The sequence below is a fragment of the Malania oleifera genome, chromosome 6, assembly GCF_029873635.1.
Source record: "Malania oleifera isolate guangnan ecotype guangnan chromosome 6, ASM2987363v1, whole genome shotgun sequence".
NCBI classification, from domain to species: domain Eukaryota; kingdom Viridiplantae; phylum Streptophyta; class Magnoliopsida; order Santalales; family Ximeniaceae; genus Malania; species Malania oleifera.
In genome coordinates, this window is record NC_080422.1 from 92,255,098 (window position 1) to 92,271,421 (window position 16,324).

The 16,324-nt window shown below is 39.5% G+C and overlaps 1 protein-coding gene across 3 annotated transcripts; it reads right to left on the minus strand.

The window, feature by feature from the left end:
* Positions 1-7,963: 7,963 nt before the first annotated feature.
* LOC131157431 (SNW/SKI-interacting protein A-like) lies at positions 7,964-10,628 on the minus strand. Of its 3 annotated transcripts, none has more exons than XM_058111596.1 (2): positions 10,376-10,628; positions 7,964-10,037 (listed from the first exon to the last, which is right to left on the minus strand). In XM_058111596.1, exon 2 carries the CDS (start codon positions 10,016-10,018, stop codon positions 8,204-8,206), a length of 1,815 nt encoding a protein of 604 aa, XP_057967579.1. In that variant the 5' UTR covers positions 10,019-10,037; positions 10,376-10,628; the 3' UTR covers positions 7,964-8,203. The 3 variants fall into 3 exon arrangements, with proteins under 3 accessions (XP_057967579.1, XP_057967581.1, XP_057967580.1); XM_058111598.1 differs by having other exon boundaries at positions 10,460-10,626; XM_058111597.1 differs by having other exon boundaries at positions 7,964-10,053; positions 10,376-10,623.
* Between the last annotated feature and the right edge of the window lie 5,696 nt (positions 10,629-16,324).

The following is a 16,324-nucleotide window of genomic DNA, read 5'->3' on the forward strand; positions in this document are numbered from 1 at the left end:
TGGGTTAATTAACCCCTCAGACCCTGTTCGAATCCTAGGAAAATCTAAGAAAATAAATCAAGAAAGAAAAATCCAAGAAAAATTGAAAGAATAGAAAGAGAAGAAGAACTTGTCTCTGTAAGTTATGTTTCAAAATCCTCCGTTCTTGCTTTCTGACTTAAGACCTACACATAGAGAATCAAAGAGAGATCAAATTAGAAAAATCGAAGGAGATTTATTAAGAAAAAAATTAGGAAGATCAAGGATGAGGAAAAAACCGAGTGATCTGAGAGAAGAAACTTAAGAGAAAAATGAGGAGATATTTGCAAAGAAAGAAGAAAGACATAGAGATTAAAAGGAAAATAGGGAGAGATTTGCAAAAGATAAAGCAGAGAAACAGGGAAAATCCGACGAGGGGGAGAAGAAGAAAGAGATAAAGAAAAAGGAGAGAGAAAGAGAGAAGCGGAGAAAGTAGGAGAAAGAAAGAGAAAATGGCTTTTATATACATGTTAATAGGACACGTGTCACTGTCCATACGATGACACGTAGTACTAGAACAAACTAGATGCTGCCACATTTGCTCATACTGACGTCACTTTACTGTAGAAAATTCAAAAAAAATGAAAATAAAGAAGTTGTCACATTGCGAGTGATGTCATGTTGACGTCACCCTACTACAGTAAATTCAAAAAAAAAAAGTAGAGTCACGTGTCTCCACTGCTGGTGGACACGTGGCATACTAATCCCAACCGAGTCAAACCTGATTCAGGCCTGTTGAATCGGTCTAATTTTTGAACCATCGGTTTATTTATTTTATTTTAAAATTTATTTTTAATTAATTTTAACTTTTTTAAAATAGGAAAAATCAGGGAAAATTTTTTTAAATTTTGTTTTAAAAATTAAGAAAAAAATTGAGTTATTTTGACTCAAATAACAAAAAAAATTTAAAATACCCCAAAAAAATAAGGAAAAGTCCTTAAAAATCTAGAAAATTATGAAAAAAATTGTTGAAAATTTTTCAAAAAAAAAATCCAATAAAATTTTGAAAAAAAATGGGAATATTTTTAAAACTCTTTTTACTAAAATTTGATGATTTTAGTTGATAATTATTTGTATATATATATATTTTGTGCATCTCAATGATTAAACAAAGGATAAAAAAGTATTTCAAACCTCACCTATATTAGTTATGGGGGAGGTTTATCTAATAAGATTCTCTCATTTGGAGATCTTATTAGACATTCCTAAATCACACTTTATTTTTCATTTTCTCTTTAGATTCTTATTTATTTATTTATTTTAAAAGAGTTAACTAAAAACCATTAGATTCAATTTAGGGATAATACATAATTAATTATGTATCATTCGTAGAACGGGTATTTAGAGGGTGTTAGTATCTTTCCCTTGCATAACTGAATTCTCAATCCCAACTCTAATAAATGTAGATCGAGACTGTTGATTCCTTGGTATAGAATTAGTCTAAAGACCAATCAATAAGGGGTAATTAGGTGAACTAACTGCATCTACATAAATAACAAGTTACTGGCAACTCCATCCAACTTATAATATTATTATTTCTCGTTATTCTGAATCCTTTTCCAAGAGGTTGCAACATAATATGTGCATTTTTACAAGTATTTTAAATTTTTATTTAAAATATATGCATTTATAACTTCAATATTTGGATAATTTAATTTTCAAAACATATGAGAGAGAGAGAGAGAGAGAGAGAGAGAGAGAGAGAGAGAGAGAGAGAGGGGTGGGGTACAAAAGCAGAAAAAAATTAAAGCACAACAAAGAAGAAGTTAATTCTTCTTCTATGCAATATATTTATAGTCAACGCATCACATATCCATCTACAAATCCATGCAGACCAAACCCAACACAGTTCTAAAGCATGAACAATAAGGATTATGACCAGTTCGTGCTCATTACGAATCTATATATATATATATATATATACACACACACACACACATACATATAGCGTAAGAATTATTATACATCAAATTTATGCTCAAATATTAAGTGTGTGGGGATGATTCATAAGGCATATTAATGTCACAAAAAAAGCTTGACATTAATTGACCGCAAATACAGGCAGGAACAAGAAACAAGGAACTCAAAACACTTACCAGAACCCCACGACAACAGATAAGCATTAAGCAGGTGCAGTCTACTACTAACAGCAATAGCAATAGCATTCTGCTGCTTAAACAATACACAACATTTGATTTAAGTGTCAACAGAGGAAGACAAGGAACAAAAAAAAAAAAAAAAAACCAAAGACAATTCAGATCAACGATGGTAATGAGCATCGACTGCGAAGGGAGTGAATTAAAGCAAGCAGCAACAATGAAGTGAATGAACGGCAACTCTGAATAACCTTTTACGTTTATCCAGCACAAAACTCTTATGTGATTAATAAATTACACGAAGAAATAGCCTCACATGCACACAACAAAAATGACTCCCGCTGTAGGCAACCCACCAACCAGCAGATTTTGCACACTTTATTAGGCATTCAAGAGGGTTGTGTTGTGTTCTTTTTAAATGTTTGTTGGCTTCTCAGGGAAGCAGTTCTCACGCCTGCAGTAGCAAGCTTCACGCGCAGCAGCTGCTCTCCACTTTCCTTGGCTTTTCATATTCAGCTTCTCTTACCTGCAGCAGTAAAAAGTCTTCACGCACAGTAGCGGAGCAGCCCCTTCGTTTTTCTTTCTCCATTTTTCTGCAGCAGCTGCCTGCGCCGGTTACTCCTGCAACTCCGGCTGTTTATTATTAACAGCGTATTGGTATTTCTCTAGTTGTGCTATTTTGGTTGATTGTTAGGAGTTTTGTTCACAATATTTTGATGTGACTTATCTCATCTTGCTACATTTGTTATACATCATGGTGTATTTGTAAGGCTTGTGCTTTTTGTAACCACTTGGTACAATTTTGGTGATAGTGAATTTGGACCGCCTACCTCATGGACGTACCTCGATATTTGAAGAAAATACGTTAAATTTCATGTCTTATTTTATTTATTATTTGCATTATTCCATTGATTTACTTGGAGAAATGTTCGCATATATAATTCTTTCCCAACAGGTTGTTCTATCAAAGCTTCCATTTCTTTCTCTCCATCCATCTCTAATATTGACTTTTATTCCTATTGCATCCAGGGTATATCTTCCATTGAAGCATAAACCATCAGACCTTCAATAAGTTTCTCATGACCAATCCAGTGAAACAACCAGCAGTTTCTCCCATGTCTAAAACATATAGCGAACTCTGGACTTAAAAAGCATATAGAAGTATATTTTAGCCCAGACTTGTGTAGCTGAACTTCAAGAAAATAGCTGTAAACTAATGCTGTCCAACCAGGTAATCTTCATGGCTTTGACAAACACCATCCATAGATCATAAGTAGACCAAACCATTTGTTCAGTTGGTATTTAGGCACGTCTAGTTGAGCCCAAGTTGGAAGTTTGAATTGGGACCATCAAAGGTGTAATATGGTTCAAAAGAAGGCAATAAAAATAAAATGAAAATGAAAATTCCAGGGGAAAATAGAAGTCCTTTTTAACCCATTTGTACGCTACCTTGACACAACCCACCCATAGTATCACAATTGCAGGCATGTAGATTGCCAACCATACCATTTCCCACCACAAAACATTTTTCATTGACTAGGCACCAGAAAGGGGGCAAGAAGCAACTATAGTAATTTAATTCTGAAGATAAAATTATGTTCTATTCTATTATTATGATGGACTTTAAAGCTATGTATTTTTAGATTTGATCCATGTCCCATGCTATTGCATCTTTGCTGTCATAATTTGGATCAAGCGCTTGGAACCTTACCAAGGTATGAGGTGACTTTAATTCCAGTGAGTTTACACAACTAAACATCAACATTTCACTGATCAAGGGGAACGCAGCTTCCACTGAATATTTCACCAAAAAAACTCTAGTCAGCCATCATTCAACCCAACGAAATGCCTACAAAATTATACAAAAGGCAAATGCATCTTCACTTCCATATGAAAACCCTAGCCAAACAAGCGGAGAACTACAACCTTGTTGCCTGTTCGATCAAGAGAGAGAGAGAGAGAGAGAGAGAGAGAGAGAGATGGTGTAACAAATCTATGAATCAGCTATGGTGAGAGAGAAGAAGAAGATGACGAGCCCATAACTGTAGCTTTGCTATGGAGTGTGGGACTGTCCTACCTGAGCTTTGTAAATGGTGAAGAAAAGGACGATCGCGCACGACCATGTCTCAATTCTCAATTGTGAGGGCTCACGAGCTATTATGAAATCGTCTCTGAAATTCATGGATTCCTAGGAAATTTCAAACCCATGCATTTGGGGTTCTAAAATGCAGTGTATTTCAACCAAATTCAAATTCAACCTCAAAAATAAAAACAAACAGCATATTTGAATTTGGGCCATTCAAAATCAAATACACTGACTCAAATTCAGGTTCCTAAATAGACCACTAAACTGTTCTCAAAAAAGGCATTGCAGTTCTTGGGAAGGGAGTTTTCAAGGAGAGAAACAAATAGAAATAAAATCACTCTTTTTCTTGCACATATCTTCCGCACATCAAGACCTCCAACCTTTCTAGCAAAAGGCATGTTATTGCCGTAAATAAAAATATTAGCTCTCGCATGGAATGTGTACTAGAGAAATCTTACTTTTATAAAGAAAGTTTGGACTCCAATTATGTGAGACTCCTTTCATAGGACAAATCTATAAAGTCAGTGGGTCAAAGTGGACAATACCTCACCGGAGTTGGATACATTTGGTATTAAAACTACCCTGAGGCTACTATCATGTGAGTGAATTCTATACAGAGGTGTAAGCTACTATGACAAGGGCGTTAAAGATCAGACAAGAAAGCCTGTCAAGGTTCCACATCGAATGTGTACTAGGACGGTTTTTAGCTTATAAGGATAGTTTGGACTCCAACTATGTAACACGCTTTTTATAGGACAAATATGTGATGTCAGTGGGTCAAAATGGACAATACCTCACCGGAGTTGGGTGCCACTCCATTACACCAAGCCTAATATCATGCATGTTCTATAATTGGTTGGGCAGCAACTAGGTCCGCATGATTACACCAAGCCTAATATCATGCATGTTCTATAATTGGTTGGGCAGCAACTAGGTCCGCATGGAGAGATTTCTTCATCCTGTAAGATCAGACGTCACTCTAAAAGACATCATGTCTGCAGATAGAGATGATGTGTTCTTGAAAAACCCAAGCATGGCATCAGGGGACGGAGTAGTCCTAGCTAGGATGCTGTGGTCCTGGGTAGGAAAATGTTCATTGGTGCTGTGATCCTGGCTAGGATGCAGTTCAGTTGCTCACCACTTCATTTTGTTCTCAAAAGTCGTGAACTAGGAAATGAGCCACGTATGGTGCATGTGAACCTGGGTTGTCTTGCCCCAGATTTGCAAATAGTTTCCAATCTCACTTATTTTCGTAATGTAATTTTCAAATGACATCATTTCAGTAAAAAAATTTAGCAAGCCAAAATTCATGACAAAACTGGACAAAACAAAATCAATGACAGGCGTACATAAAATGAGCATCATTTCCATATTAGGCTCAAACACCGCCCAGTCAAAAGATTGCTGAAGTCCTTGAAGGACAACCCAGATTTCTGTTTTCATCCAAAATGTGGGGTCTTAAAAATCACCCATCTTGCATTTACAGATGATCTCATATTATTTGCTCGGGGTCACTACTCATCAATGAAACAAATCATGGATTGCCTCAGTTTGTTCTCCAAGTGCTCAGGGCTGAAAGCAAGTCTCCTTAAATCCAACATATATGGTATGTGTGGCAGTACATTTCAGGCTATCAAAGAGTTAACTGGTTTCCCAGAAGGAGAGTTTCCCTTTTGGTACTTGGGGATCCCTATGGCCTCCACTAGATTGAACACTAAGCATTTCTCTCCTCTGATTAATAAAATTGCTAATCTAATTGGCACTTAGCCTGGACATTCTCTATCTTATGCAGGGAAGCTGGAGCTAATTAGATCAGTGGTGCAAGGGGTGGACTGTTTTTGGCTTGCTATTTTTCCCATCCCTTACTCTGTGTTGGCTCATGCGATTAATTTATGCAGAGTCTTCTTGTGGGGGGGAAGGAGGCAACCTCTTGTTGCTTGGAAGGAGGTGTGCCTCCCAAAGAAGGAAGGAGGGCTGAAGGTGTTGGACCTCAAATCCTGGAACAAGGCCCTTCTCTCTAAGACCTTATGGAATATCCATGATAAGAAAGATTCACTCTGGTCTAAATGGGTCAGCCTTGTCTTGTGTATTTGAGAGGTGGCAGTGTGCGGGATGCCTCAACCAAACATGAAGACTCCCCGTTGTTCAAAAAGATTGTCGAGATGAAAGACTTGTTTCTACAGCATTGCAGGGATGTGAACAGTGCTGACCTTCAGTTGAGACAGTGGACTGTAGGTGACCAGTTTATTTGTTCTAAGGTCTACCAATTCTGGAGACCAAAGGGAAACAATGTCCCCTGGAAGGCCCTGGTCTGGAACAGTGGGTGCTTGCCGAAGCACTCTTTTTTTGTTTGTGGCTTGCTGCTAAAAGTAAGCTGCAGACTAGTGATAGATTAGGTGTGGAAGGGTTGGACCAGACTTTTGGTTTCTGCAACACTGGACCATATTTTCTTCAAGTGCAGGCTGTCTACTTGTGTTTGGAGTTCCCTTAGGGGCTGGTTAGGCCTAACAAGATCCATGTCTACTATAAAAGAAGGCCTCAAATGGCTTCACAAGGAGGCATAAGGCACTGGAGTGCAGGCTGTGGCTAAGAGGGCCTGTCTTGCCATTACGGTGTATCGTTTGTGGCACTTTAGAAATAAAAGGAGATTTGAAGGCACTGTCACCCACCCAAATACCATTATCAAAGTAATTCAAACTCATTTATATCAAATCGTGTATGAAAAATTTCCTTTCCTTTGTAATTGAGTTTGTGTTGCTTTGGCCTTTGGCCCCTAGGTATGCCTGGGTTTACTTTCTATTTGTGATTGGCTTCTTGCCCCTGGGTATGCCCAGGTTCTTCTGTATGCTTTGCTACCGTTTACTTTTTGAGTTGTAATTGCTTGTGCAACTGTGTTTGGGAGCCTTGGCTCTCCCCACTTCTGGGTATGCCCAGTCTTCCGTACATATACTTTGATTAATACATAATTATCAAATAAATAAAAGAAGCCCAAAAGCAGATCAACTGCAAATGGAACAGCTGCAAATTGATATTAGAGCTCAAGAAAGAATGGAGGAGAGAGATGTGATAAAAAATATAATAGGAGAAGGGATGATGTCGATATTTTGAGCTGACAACCATTGATGTGTGTTAATATATACATAGCAAAGTTCAGAATCCTACAAAATCTAACATTTGAAAACTGGGTAAAATCCTAGGCCTAAGGGAAAGCATAGTGGCAATGTAGCAAATTAGAATTGAGGCTGATCATTGCAAATCTATGATTAATAGAACAGCACATAGTAAACTTCTGGCAAATGAAGTACTGGCTGCTGAGGAGATAAGAGTTAGCAATCTAGTTAAGCTTGTCGTTAATTTGACCTCCAAGAGGCAGAAAGGTGAAGAAAGTGAGTTATTGTCTCTGGCACCCATCAAGCCTCCTATCGCAAGCACCTTCCCCGCTCAGCACTATCAAGCATGGACAGGAAAGAAAGAGTTGGTCATTCTTCACATTCAGATTCATCACGGTTGTGCAAGCTCGGTCAAACAAACGAATGAAGTCCCAACAAAGTTGAAATATAAAAACAAAACAAAATAAAAAAACATGTCTTTAATACAACACGTTTCCTTCCTGTAAATTTAGGTTGCCATGAAAATGCAATTCCAACACTATTTTATTTTTGCAGACTCCAAAATCTCCATGGTGAATTATGGAAAATTAACCACCATTCCGAGTTACAAGTCTAAGGCTACAGGGTCGTACAAAACACACCATTCAGGAACATAGTTAGCAACAGCGGCTATATTATGGAAAAAATTATATAATTCAACAGCACAAAACATAGAACCTATACAGTTTGTTCAGCAAGCACTAAATGACATTATATCACCCCACTTACTAAGCAGCAAGCATCAAATATTTATGTGAAGAAGTCACTTTAAAGATCTTTCTTTTATGGTGGCAAGCTTGACCAACAGAGTTCAAACAGCAATACAACAGTTACAGCTTAGGACTAGTATACAATTAACGGCCCCTTTCAAACCCAATGCGAGTTCTGCCAGAGCCTCCATCATAGCCATCTCGCATTGAAGAACCAGCACTCGCTTTCATGGTCCCACCGCTACCAACTTTTTCCATGGCCTTCTTTCCCTTCCTCACCTCTGTCAAGAACTGGTCCAATCCAAATGGATCAGCTTCTTCTGCCTCTTTCTCAAACTCAACAGGCCTGTCTCTTGGTCCTGCCCTCTCAGATGCACCAGAAAATCCTTTATCAGGTTTGAACCTATCCGTCTTCAAAATCTTATCAAGCTGCTCATCCGCACCACCATACATGTCATCATCCATATCTTTCTTCGGTCTGTAAAGACTGGATAGTGTAGGTTGAGCAGTAAACAAGCCCTTATCATACACATTGTACTGATCGTCTGTGGCAAACCCAGAGTCCATTCCTTTCTCCTGGTTGAACAGCCTCTGATCGTACATAACCTCCCCTCCTCTCCCTGCTCCAGCAGAAGCCATGCCAAGAGCAACCTTCTCACTAATATCACGATCTCTATCTCTTGTAATCTTACTCTTCTTCCCCATTGCAGCATCTTTGGCCTCCAACCTCCTCTCCCTTTCTCTCTCCCGGCGTCGCTCCTCCCTAATTTTCTCCCTTTGCAACCGCTCCTCTCTTTCCTCTTTCATCTCCCTAGGGACATCCTTATCCTTTTCCCTTGTGCGCTCATAATCCCCTCTCATGTCATCACCACCCAACACACTCTGCTCAGAAGGGATTGGAACTGCAGCTGCAGGCGCCCCACCTGTCCTCTCAGCCCTCGCTTTCTGAGCTAAAGCCCGTAACTCCTGCTCTTTCCGTTCCTTCTCCTTCATAAGCATCTCCTTCTGAACCTTAGATCTCATCGCAACAGCTTCCCTAGCCTTTTGCTCAGCAACATACAAAGCCTCAGAAAGCTTGGCAAAATTATCATTAATCTGAACCTCTTGAAGCCCCCTTCCATCTGCTGCTAGACGCTTGTCCAGTGGAATTGTGTAACCTTTTGGGTTCTTCCAATTCGAAATGCAAGGAGGGATTTTCCAATCCTGCTGATCTTTCACGGTCACCGGGCGAGGCGGGGAATGCATCACCGGCACTGGTGGAGACCCAGAAGCCTTTGGCACCCGCTTGTGCTTAAACTTCGGAGGCTCAAGTGGGTCCACTGGCATCTCCACCATCCTAATGATCCTCTCCTTTGCTCCTGAATTGAAGGCTGTAGATTGCTGTGATGGTTTATACTTGATGAACTTTGAATCCGTTGACTGCTTTGGAACATTCTTAGGCTGTGCTGCACTTAACCTAACATTAACAATCTTTTCAAGTGTAGCTTTTGTTTCCTGAGTTGTTTCCTCAATCTCTTTCTGCAACTCCTCATCATCAGTCTCCTCCTCCTCACCCATCAAAACTTTGGGGATAAGGTCCTTGTGCTTTGAATACACAATTTTTGAGGCATTTTCATTCTGCTTCACAATTGCGTCATATGATACATCTCCATTCGCATCAGTTGTCAGAGGGAGAACCTTGCTTCCTCCAGGCTTTGCATTTTTGGTCCTACCCATGTCCAGAGGGTACTGGGCGTAGTGAATTTCTGGGAAAGCTCCACCATCTCCAAAATCCTCCGGCTTCCGGGGAGTAAAACCAGCACGCTTCAGGTAAGCTGGAACAGGATTCGATTTGACAACAGAGGTGCGCTCTGCCTCAGCGGCACTGTAACGCTGCTTGAACCATGCGTCATTGGAATGATCATAATACGAAGAGGCTGACGACTTCACAGGCGGTAGGAGATCCTTCAGCGCTGCCATCGGCCTGTCTCAAAACAACCTGCAAAGTGCAAACCCTAAGGACCCAATCCCAAAAATTCAAAATAAATAACCAACGATTAATGAGATGTAGACGAGTAAAATTTCCGTTATCAGAGACCATATGAACCAAAACAATCAAATCTTTTAGATGCTGAAAAAAAAAAAGAACTTAAAAGCACAACCCGCTCTGCCAAATTTAAAAGTGAAACCCTAAATCGGGATTCGAACGAATCCATGAAGACCGCAATTTCAAACGGAAATACAAACAAATAAAAATTAATTTTCATAAAAAATTTCATTTAATTCCTATTGTTAATTGAATCCCAAAAAGGCCAAAAGAAAACAAAGCGAAATTACCAGAAACCTGCACACAAATTGCCGTAGGAAGGACAACGAGACGAAAACTTGATAATCAAGAAGGAGAAGAGGCACAGAGCGAACCAGAACGAAGATTCGGAGCGAAGCGAAGGGAAGAGGAGAGACGAGAGCATCGACTGGAATCGGAACTCTATGGCCTCAGACGGCTATGCGAGCAACGCAGACGACCCAACAACAAATCGGGCCTTGCAGGGACCTTATACAGGGTAAGAATGTGTCGTGGGCCGGACCACCCATCCTTCCTCCACCCTACTTTTATTTTTTATTTTTTGTTTTTTGAAAAAAAAAAAATTTATTATACTGTCATAAATTTTCAATGTTGGTTCAACCTTCATATGTTGTCAACTGCATTACAGAGATGAAGATAAACAATTTTAAATAAATTTCTATTCCTCTGCCCTCTCTCTATTTTTCATTTACACCATCTGGTCTTTGGCTTCTACTGTCCATTTCTTCTTTTAATATGTTCTTATGTTGTCTACTTGAAAAGTAGATTGTTCTTTTACATTGTGGACTTTGGTTTGTTTTTTGTTTCTGATTTTAGATTTTAGACAATTGTGGTATATCCCTTTAACTATAGTCCACTACATCACAAAAATCTAAAAAAACAACTTAATTTAATTCCTGTTCATTCGCCCTATTTTTGTTTCTAATTTACAAATGCTATATGTGCTTGTGTATGCTCTTTTAATATGTTCTTGGAAACAAATTTCACACCTTAGATTTAATAGACATTTTCTTTTATTTACATTATCATTTCTATAAATCAAATTGTTGTTTTCTAATGTGGACTTTGCTCTACTTTTTGTTTCTATTAGAGAAATATGCACTTTCCATTTTTTCAATTCTCTCATATGTATGTATATATATATATATATATATATATATATCCTTGTAATTCTTATAATATATGAGAATCAATAGAGAAAAATTAACATTTTTCTAAACTAACATGGTATCAAGCCTAGGGTTTCTTAACCTTTTTTTTTTTTTCCCGCTGCCGCCGTTGGCCTTCTTCTGCTCAGCTGCCGTTTCTACCGATGCAATCCGATCAAACCTCTCATCTTAGTCAGTCTCCTCCGCTAGTCTTAGTTGCAGCTCCGGCGTCGTCTCCATTGTTCACAAATCTCCCATTTTCTCCAGTTTTCAGCTCATCTCAGTCACTGGCGTACGCTCTCCTCTCTCTCTGAACTCGATTGCGACTCGCCTTTGTTCATCATTCTCTGGCATCTGTTCGTGCTCAGTTCTCAGCGGCAACCCCCGCTCTCAGCTCTCTCAATCTTCGGTTCGGTGTTAGCTCTCAGTCCCAGCTGATGCATCTTCGGCACTCTCTGGTTCTTCTCCGGCATGTTATTAGCTCTCGCATGCACGTAGTCCTCGGCTGCATCTCTATTTTTCGGTCATCTTTTCCAACTTCTCTGGCTCATTTCGTTCTGGCGTCGCTCCTTGCTCTCTCTACTCTCTATCATGCTCCGTGCTTGCAGCATCTGCTGTCTGTACATCTCCAGTTGGTTCTCTGGCGGCCTTTTTGATTCACCGGTAGCAGCTGTCTCAACCTTTTCATCTTTTCTGGCGCCTCGCATGCAAGCGGTAGGCTCTTGATTTTCCAGCAGTGTTTTCTGACGACGTCTCTCTCTCCCTTTGATTGTTGTCCTCATAGTGCTGTGGGTATTTATATTTATATACAGTGGACCCAAGTTCCAAATTTAGCATTCTTATTATTTCATAATTCCATTATATATTGTAACATACGCAGCAGATTCGACATTTTTTTTTTTTTATTCATCTGAACTATGTCCTACATCACATCAACGAAGGCCTCCTCCTCCAAAGCAACATTCTCATCAATTATGGATGTATCTTCTCCATATTTTCTCCATTCTGTTGATCACCCAAGTGTCATTCTTGTGTCCACTCTTCTTAATGGTGACAATTATCCTACCTAGAAGAGGGCTATGAAATGCCAAAAATAAATTTGGTTTTGTTAATGGTACCTTTTCCAAACCAACGTTCTCCCCAGCAGAGACTCAATTGTGAGAATGTTGCAGTGATATGGTCTTATCATGGATCTTCAACTCCATTGATCCATCCATTGTTCACAGTCTGATCTATCATAAATGTCCCCGTGATGTATGGCTGAATCTTGAAAATCATTTCTCTCAAAGCAACAATCTTTATGTTTTCAAGTTGAAGCGTGACATTACTAATCTTACCCAAGGTTCCATGACCATCTCTGTGTATTTTACAACACTTAAAGGTTATTAGGATGAACTCGCCATGCTTGCCTCCACACCGCAGTGCACTTGTGGTGTCTTAACCGAATTAATCCCAATGCAAGACACTGAGCAAATTTTTCAGTTTTTGATGGGGCTACATGACTCATATGCATCCCACCGCAGCCAAATTTTGGCCATGGATCCTTTACCTTTCATCACCAAATTCTATTCAATTTTGCATCAAGAAAAGAAACAGCACCTTCTTCATATCTCTAGTGTTCCAACAGAATCTACTGCCATGGCGGTTCTTCGTACTTTTTCTCATTCTTCTGATAACAAGGGGCGAGGGCGTGGTCATCCAAAATGTGACCACTATGGTTGTGATGGTCATTGGAAAGCACAATGTTATAAGCTGCATGATTTTCCCAACAACAAGTCTCAATCTTGTGAAACACCCGACAAAAAAACTATTTCTTCAATGGCTGCAAATAATGTCACAGGTCATTCAACTTCTTCCAAGATTGCTGTCCCTAGTCTCACCATCGAACAATAGCAACAACTCTTGGATCTCTTATCGCCCTCGAACACCAACTCTGCCAACTTTGCTAGTAACCTTGCATCTTGTCATTCTGCTTTCTTTTTTTCTAATACTGAATGGATTGTTTATTCAGGTGCCTCAGATCATATGACTTCCAATTTGTCTTCTCTTGATAATGTGCAGCTCCTTAATCAACCATGCTCCATTAAGCTTCCTAATGGTGATATTGTTTCTATAATTCATACCGACACTATGCGTTTTTCTCCTAATCTCTCTCTTTCTAATGTTCTTTATATACCTTTTTTAAATTTAATTTATTGTCCATCCACAAACTCACCACTGATCTCAATTGTGTTGCTATCTTCTTTCCTACTTTTTGTATTTTTCAGAACCTATCAACGAGGAGGCTGATTGGAACGGGTGAAGTACGGGATGGACTTTATCACTACAAACCTCTCTCCGCCTCCGTTTTCCACTCTCAGTGTGTTTATGACACTACTCTTTGGCATCAACGACTTGGTCACCCTTCTATTTCATGTCTTTCAAAAACTTTAAATATTTATTGTTCTCATTTGGCTTGTGATGTTTGTGCTAGAGTAAAGCACACTCGTTTACCTTTTTCTTTGAATACACATAAGAGCACATTTTATTTAAATTGGATTTATTGTGACATATGGGGTGGTTATCCTACAGCTTCACTTTCTGGTGCACATTATTTTTTAACAATCGTGGATGACTACTTGCATGCTACATGGGTCTATCTTATGCGCATGAAATATGATACTTTCACTTGCCTTAAGAATTTTTGCGCCATGGTTAAAAACCAATTCAATTGCACTGTTAAGCACGCGCGCACTAATAATTGTAGAAAATTTCTATTTACTCCACTTCAAACCTTTTTCCATGATCACGACATTTTTCATAAGCGCACATGTGTAGATACACCTCAATAGAATGGTGTTGCCAAGCGTAAACATCGTCATCTTCTTAATGTGGCTCGGTGTTTACGTTTTCAAATCTTCTCATCTCTTTTTGAGGTGAATGCATTCTCACGGCTACTTATTTAATTAACCGCACTCCTTCTCTCAGCCTCAATAATAAGTCCCCTTATGAACTTCTTTTCCAGAAACCACCATCATATACACACTTGCGAGTGTTTGAGTGCTTGTGTTATGCCCAAACCGCTCGCCAACATCACGATAAATTCTCTTCCTGTGCTCTTCGATGTGTTTTCTTGGGTTATCTTGCTCATCATATGGCTTATCGTGTTTATGATCTTAAAAACAAAAAAAATTTCATCTCCTATGATGTCACCTTTGAAGAAAATGTTTTTCCCTATCATCTCATATCTCCAAACCCTACACCTTCTCCAGTCCTTCCTCTTCCTATTCCTGATGTACACCCTTCCTACTCTTTACCTACCCAACCAACCACACCTAATCCTAGCCCCTCATCTCTCCCTTCTTCTCCCTTGGTCTCCTCACCGACACCCTCACCCCCTTCCCCACCTCCCCCTCTACCCATCTCTTCACAGCCCAAACGAGCTGTCACATATCCCTCTTATTTGGATGCTTATATCTACCCTATTTTACCAAAGTCCTTCACGACTTCACAAGTTTCAAGATTTTCCTCAGGTACGATTCATTGTCTCTCCTACTTTTTATCTTATCATCGTTTTTCTCATCAACATTTGGCTTTTCTTTCTGTTATGTCCCAACATCCCGAACCCACCTCATATGCTCAAGTTGTGCTACACCCACATTGGCGTGATGTCATGGCTTCTGAAATCCAAGCTTTAGAAACCAATCATACATGGGTTCTTCAACACCTTTCACTTGGAAAGAAATAAATTGTTCGTAAATGGGTGTTCAAAATAAAAATTCAGGCTAATGGATCCATAGAGCGACACAAAGCTCGCTTGGTGGCCAAGGGCTTCACTCAGGTAGAAAGTTTGAATTATCATGACACTTTTGCTCCTGTTGCTAAACTCGTTACTATTAGGTGTGTTCTTACAGTGGCTGCAGCTCGGAATTGGCATCTCCTTCAATTAAACATCAACAACTCTTTTCTCCATGGTGCCCTCGATAAGGAGGTTTATATGACCCCTCCACCGGGTTATTGCAAACAGGGGGAGACTCGTGTTTGTCGTCTTCAGAAATTTATAGCCTTAAGCAAGCCTCTCGCAATTGATTCTCTAAATTATCTTCTATTTTACTTGCTGAGGGTTTCACCCAATCTCAGATTAATCACTCTCTCTTCACCCGCTCTCGGGGTCAGTCTTTTACTCTCATACTTGTTTATGTTGATGACATTCTCATTGCAGACAATGATATCTCTAATATTAGCACTTTCAAGGTCATACTTGTTCAAAAATTCAAACTAAAGAACCTTGGAAAACTGAAATATTTCCTTGGCCTCGAAGTTGCTCGTTCTCCCACTAGCATATTTCTTAATCAACAAAAATATGCTCTTGACATCCTTACTGATAGTGGTCATCTTGGCACCCATCCTGCACACTTTCCCATGGAACAAAATCTCAAGCTCAATAATATTAATGGTGACCTTCTCTTCGATCCAAGCTCGTTTCGGCGATTTGTTGGACATTTGGTATATCTCACCATCACTTGTCCCCGACATTGTATTTCTAGTCAACATTCTCAATCAATTTATGCACCAGCCCAGACAACCACATTATGATGCTGCTATACGTGTTCTTCGAAACATTAAGGCATTTCCAAGCCAAGGCTTATTTTTTCCTACTACCAATACTTTTCAAGTCTCAGCCTATTCTGATTCGAATTGGGCTAGTTGTCCTCTCACTTGCCACTCCACCACTGGTTTTTTCATTCAGCTGGGCACTAGTCCAATTTCCTGGCCCACTAAGAAACAAATTATAGTCTCTCCTTCCTCCGCCGAAGCTGAGTACTAGGCACTTACTTCCACTACCTGTGAACTTACATAGCTCAAAACTCTTTTAAATGATCTTGGCGTACCGCATTCCCAGTCTATGCTCTTATATTGTGACAACCAAACAACTCTTCCATTGCCCAAAATCCTATTTTCCACGAACGTACCAAACATATAGAAGTCGATTGTCATATTGTTCGTGAAAAGTTACAGGTTGGTTTCTTCTTCACTAAACATATTCCTACCCATAGTCAGCTTACCGATATC

Coding starts and splice junctions, on each gene's coding strand:
- LOC131157431 (XM_058111596.1), bottom strand. CDS start 10,018: ATGGCAGCGCTGAAGGATCTCCTACCGCCTGTGAAGTCGTCAGCCTCT.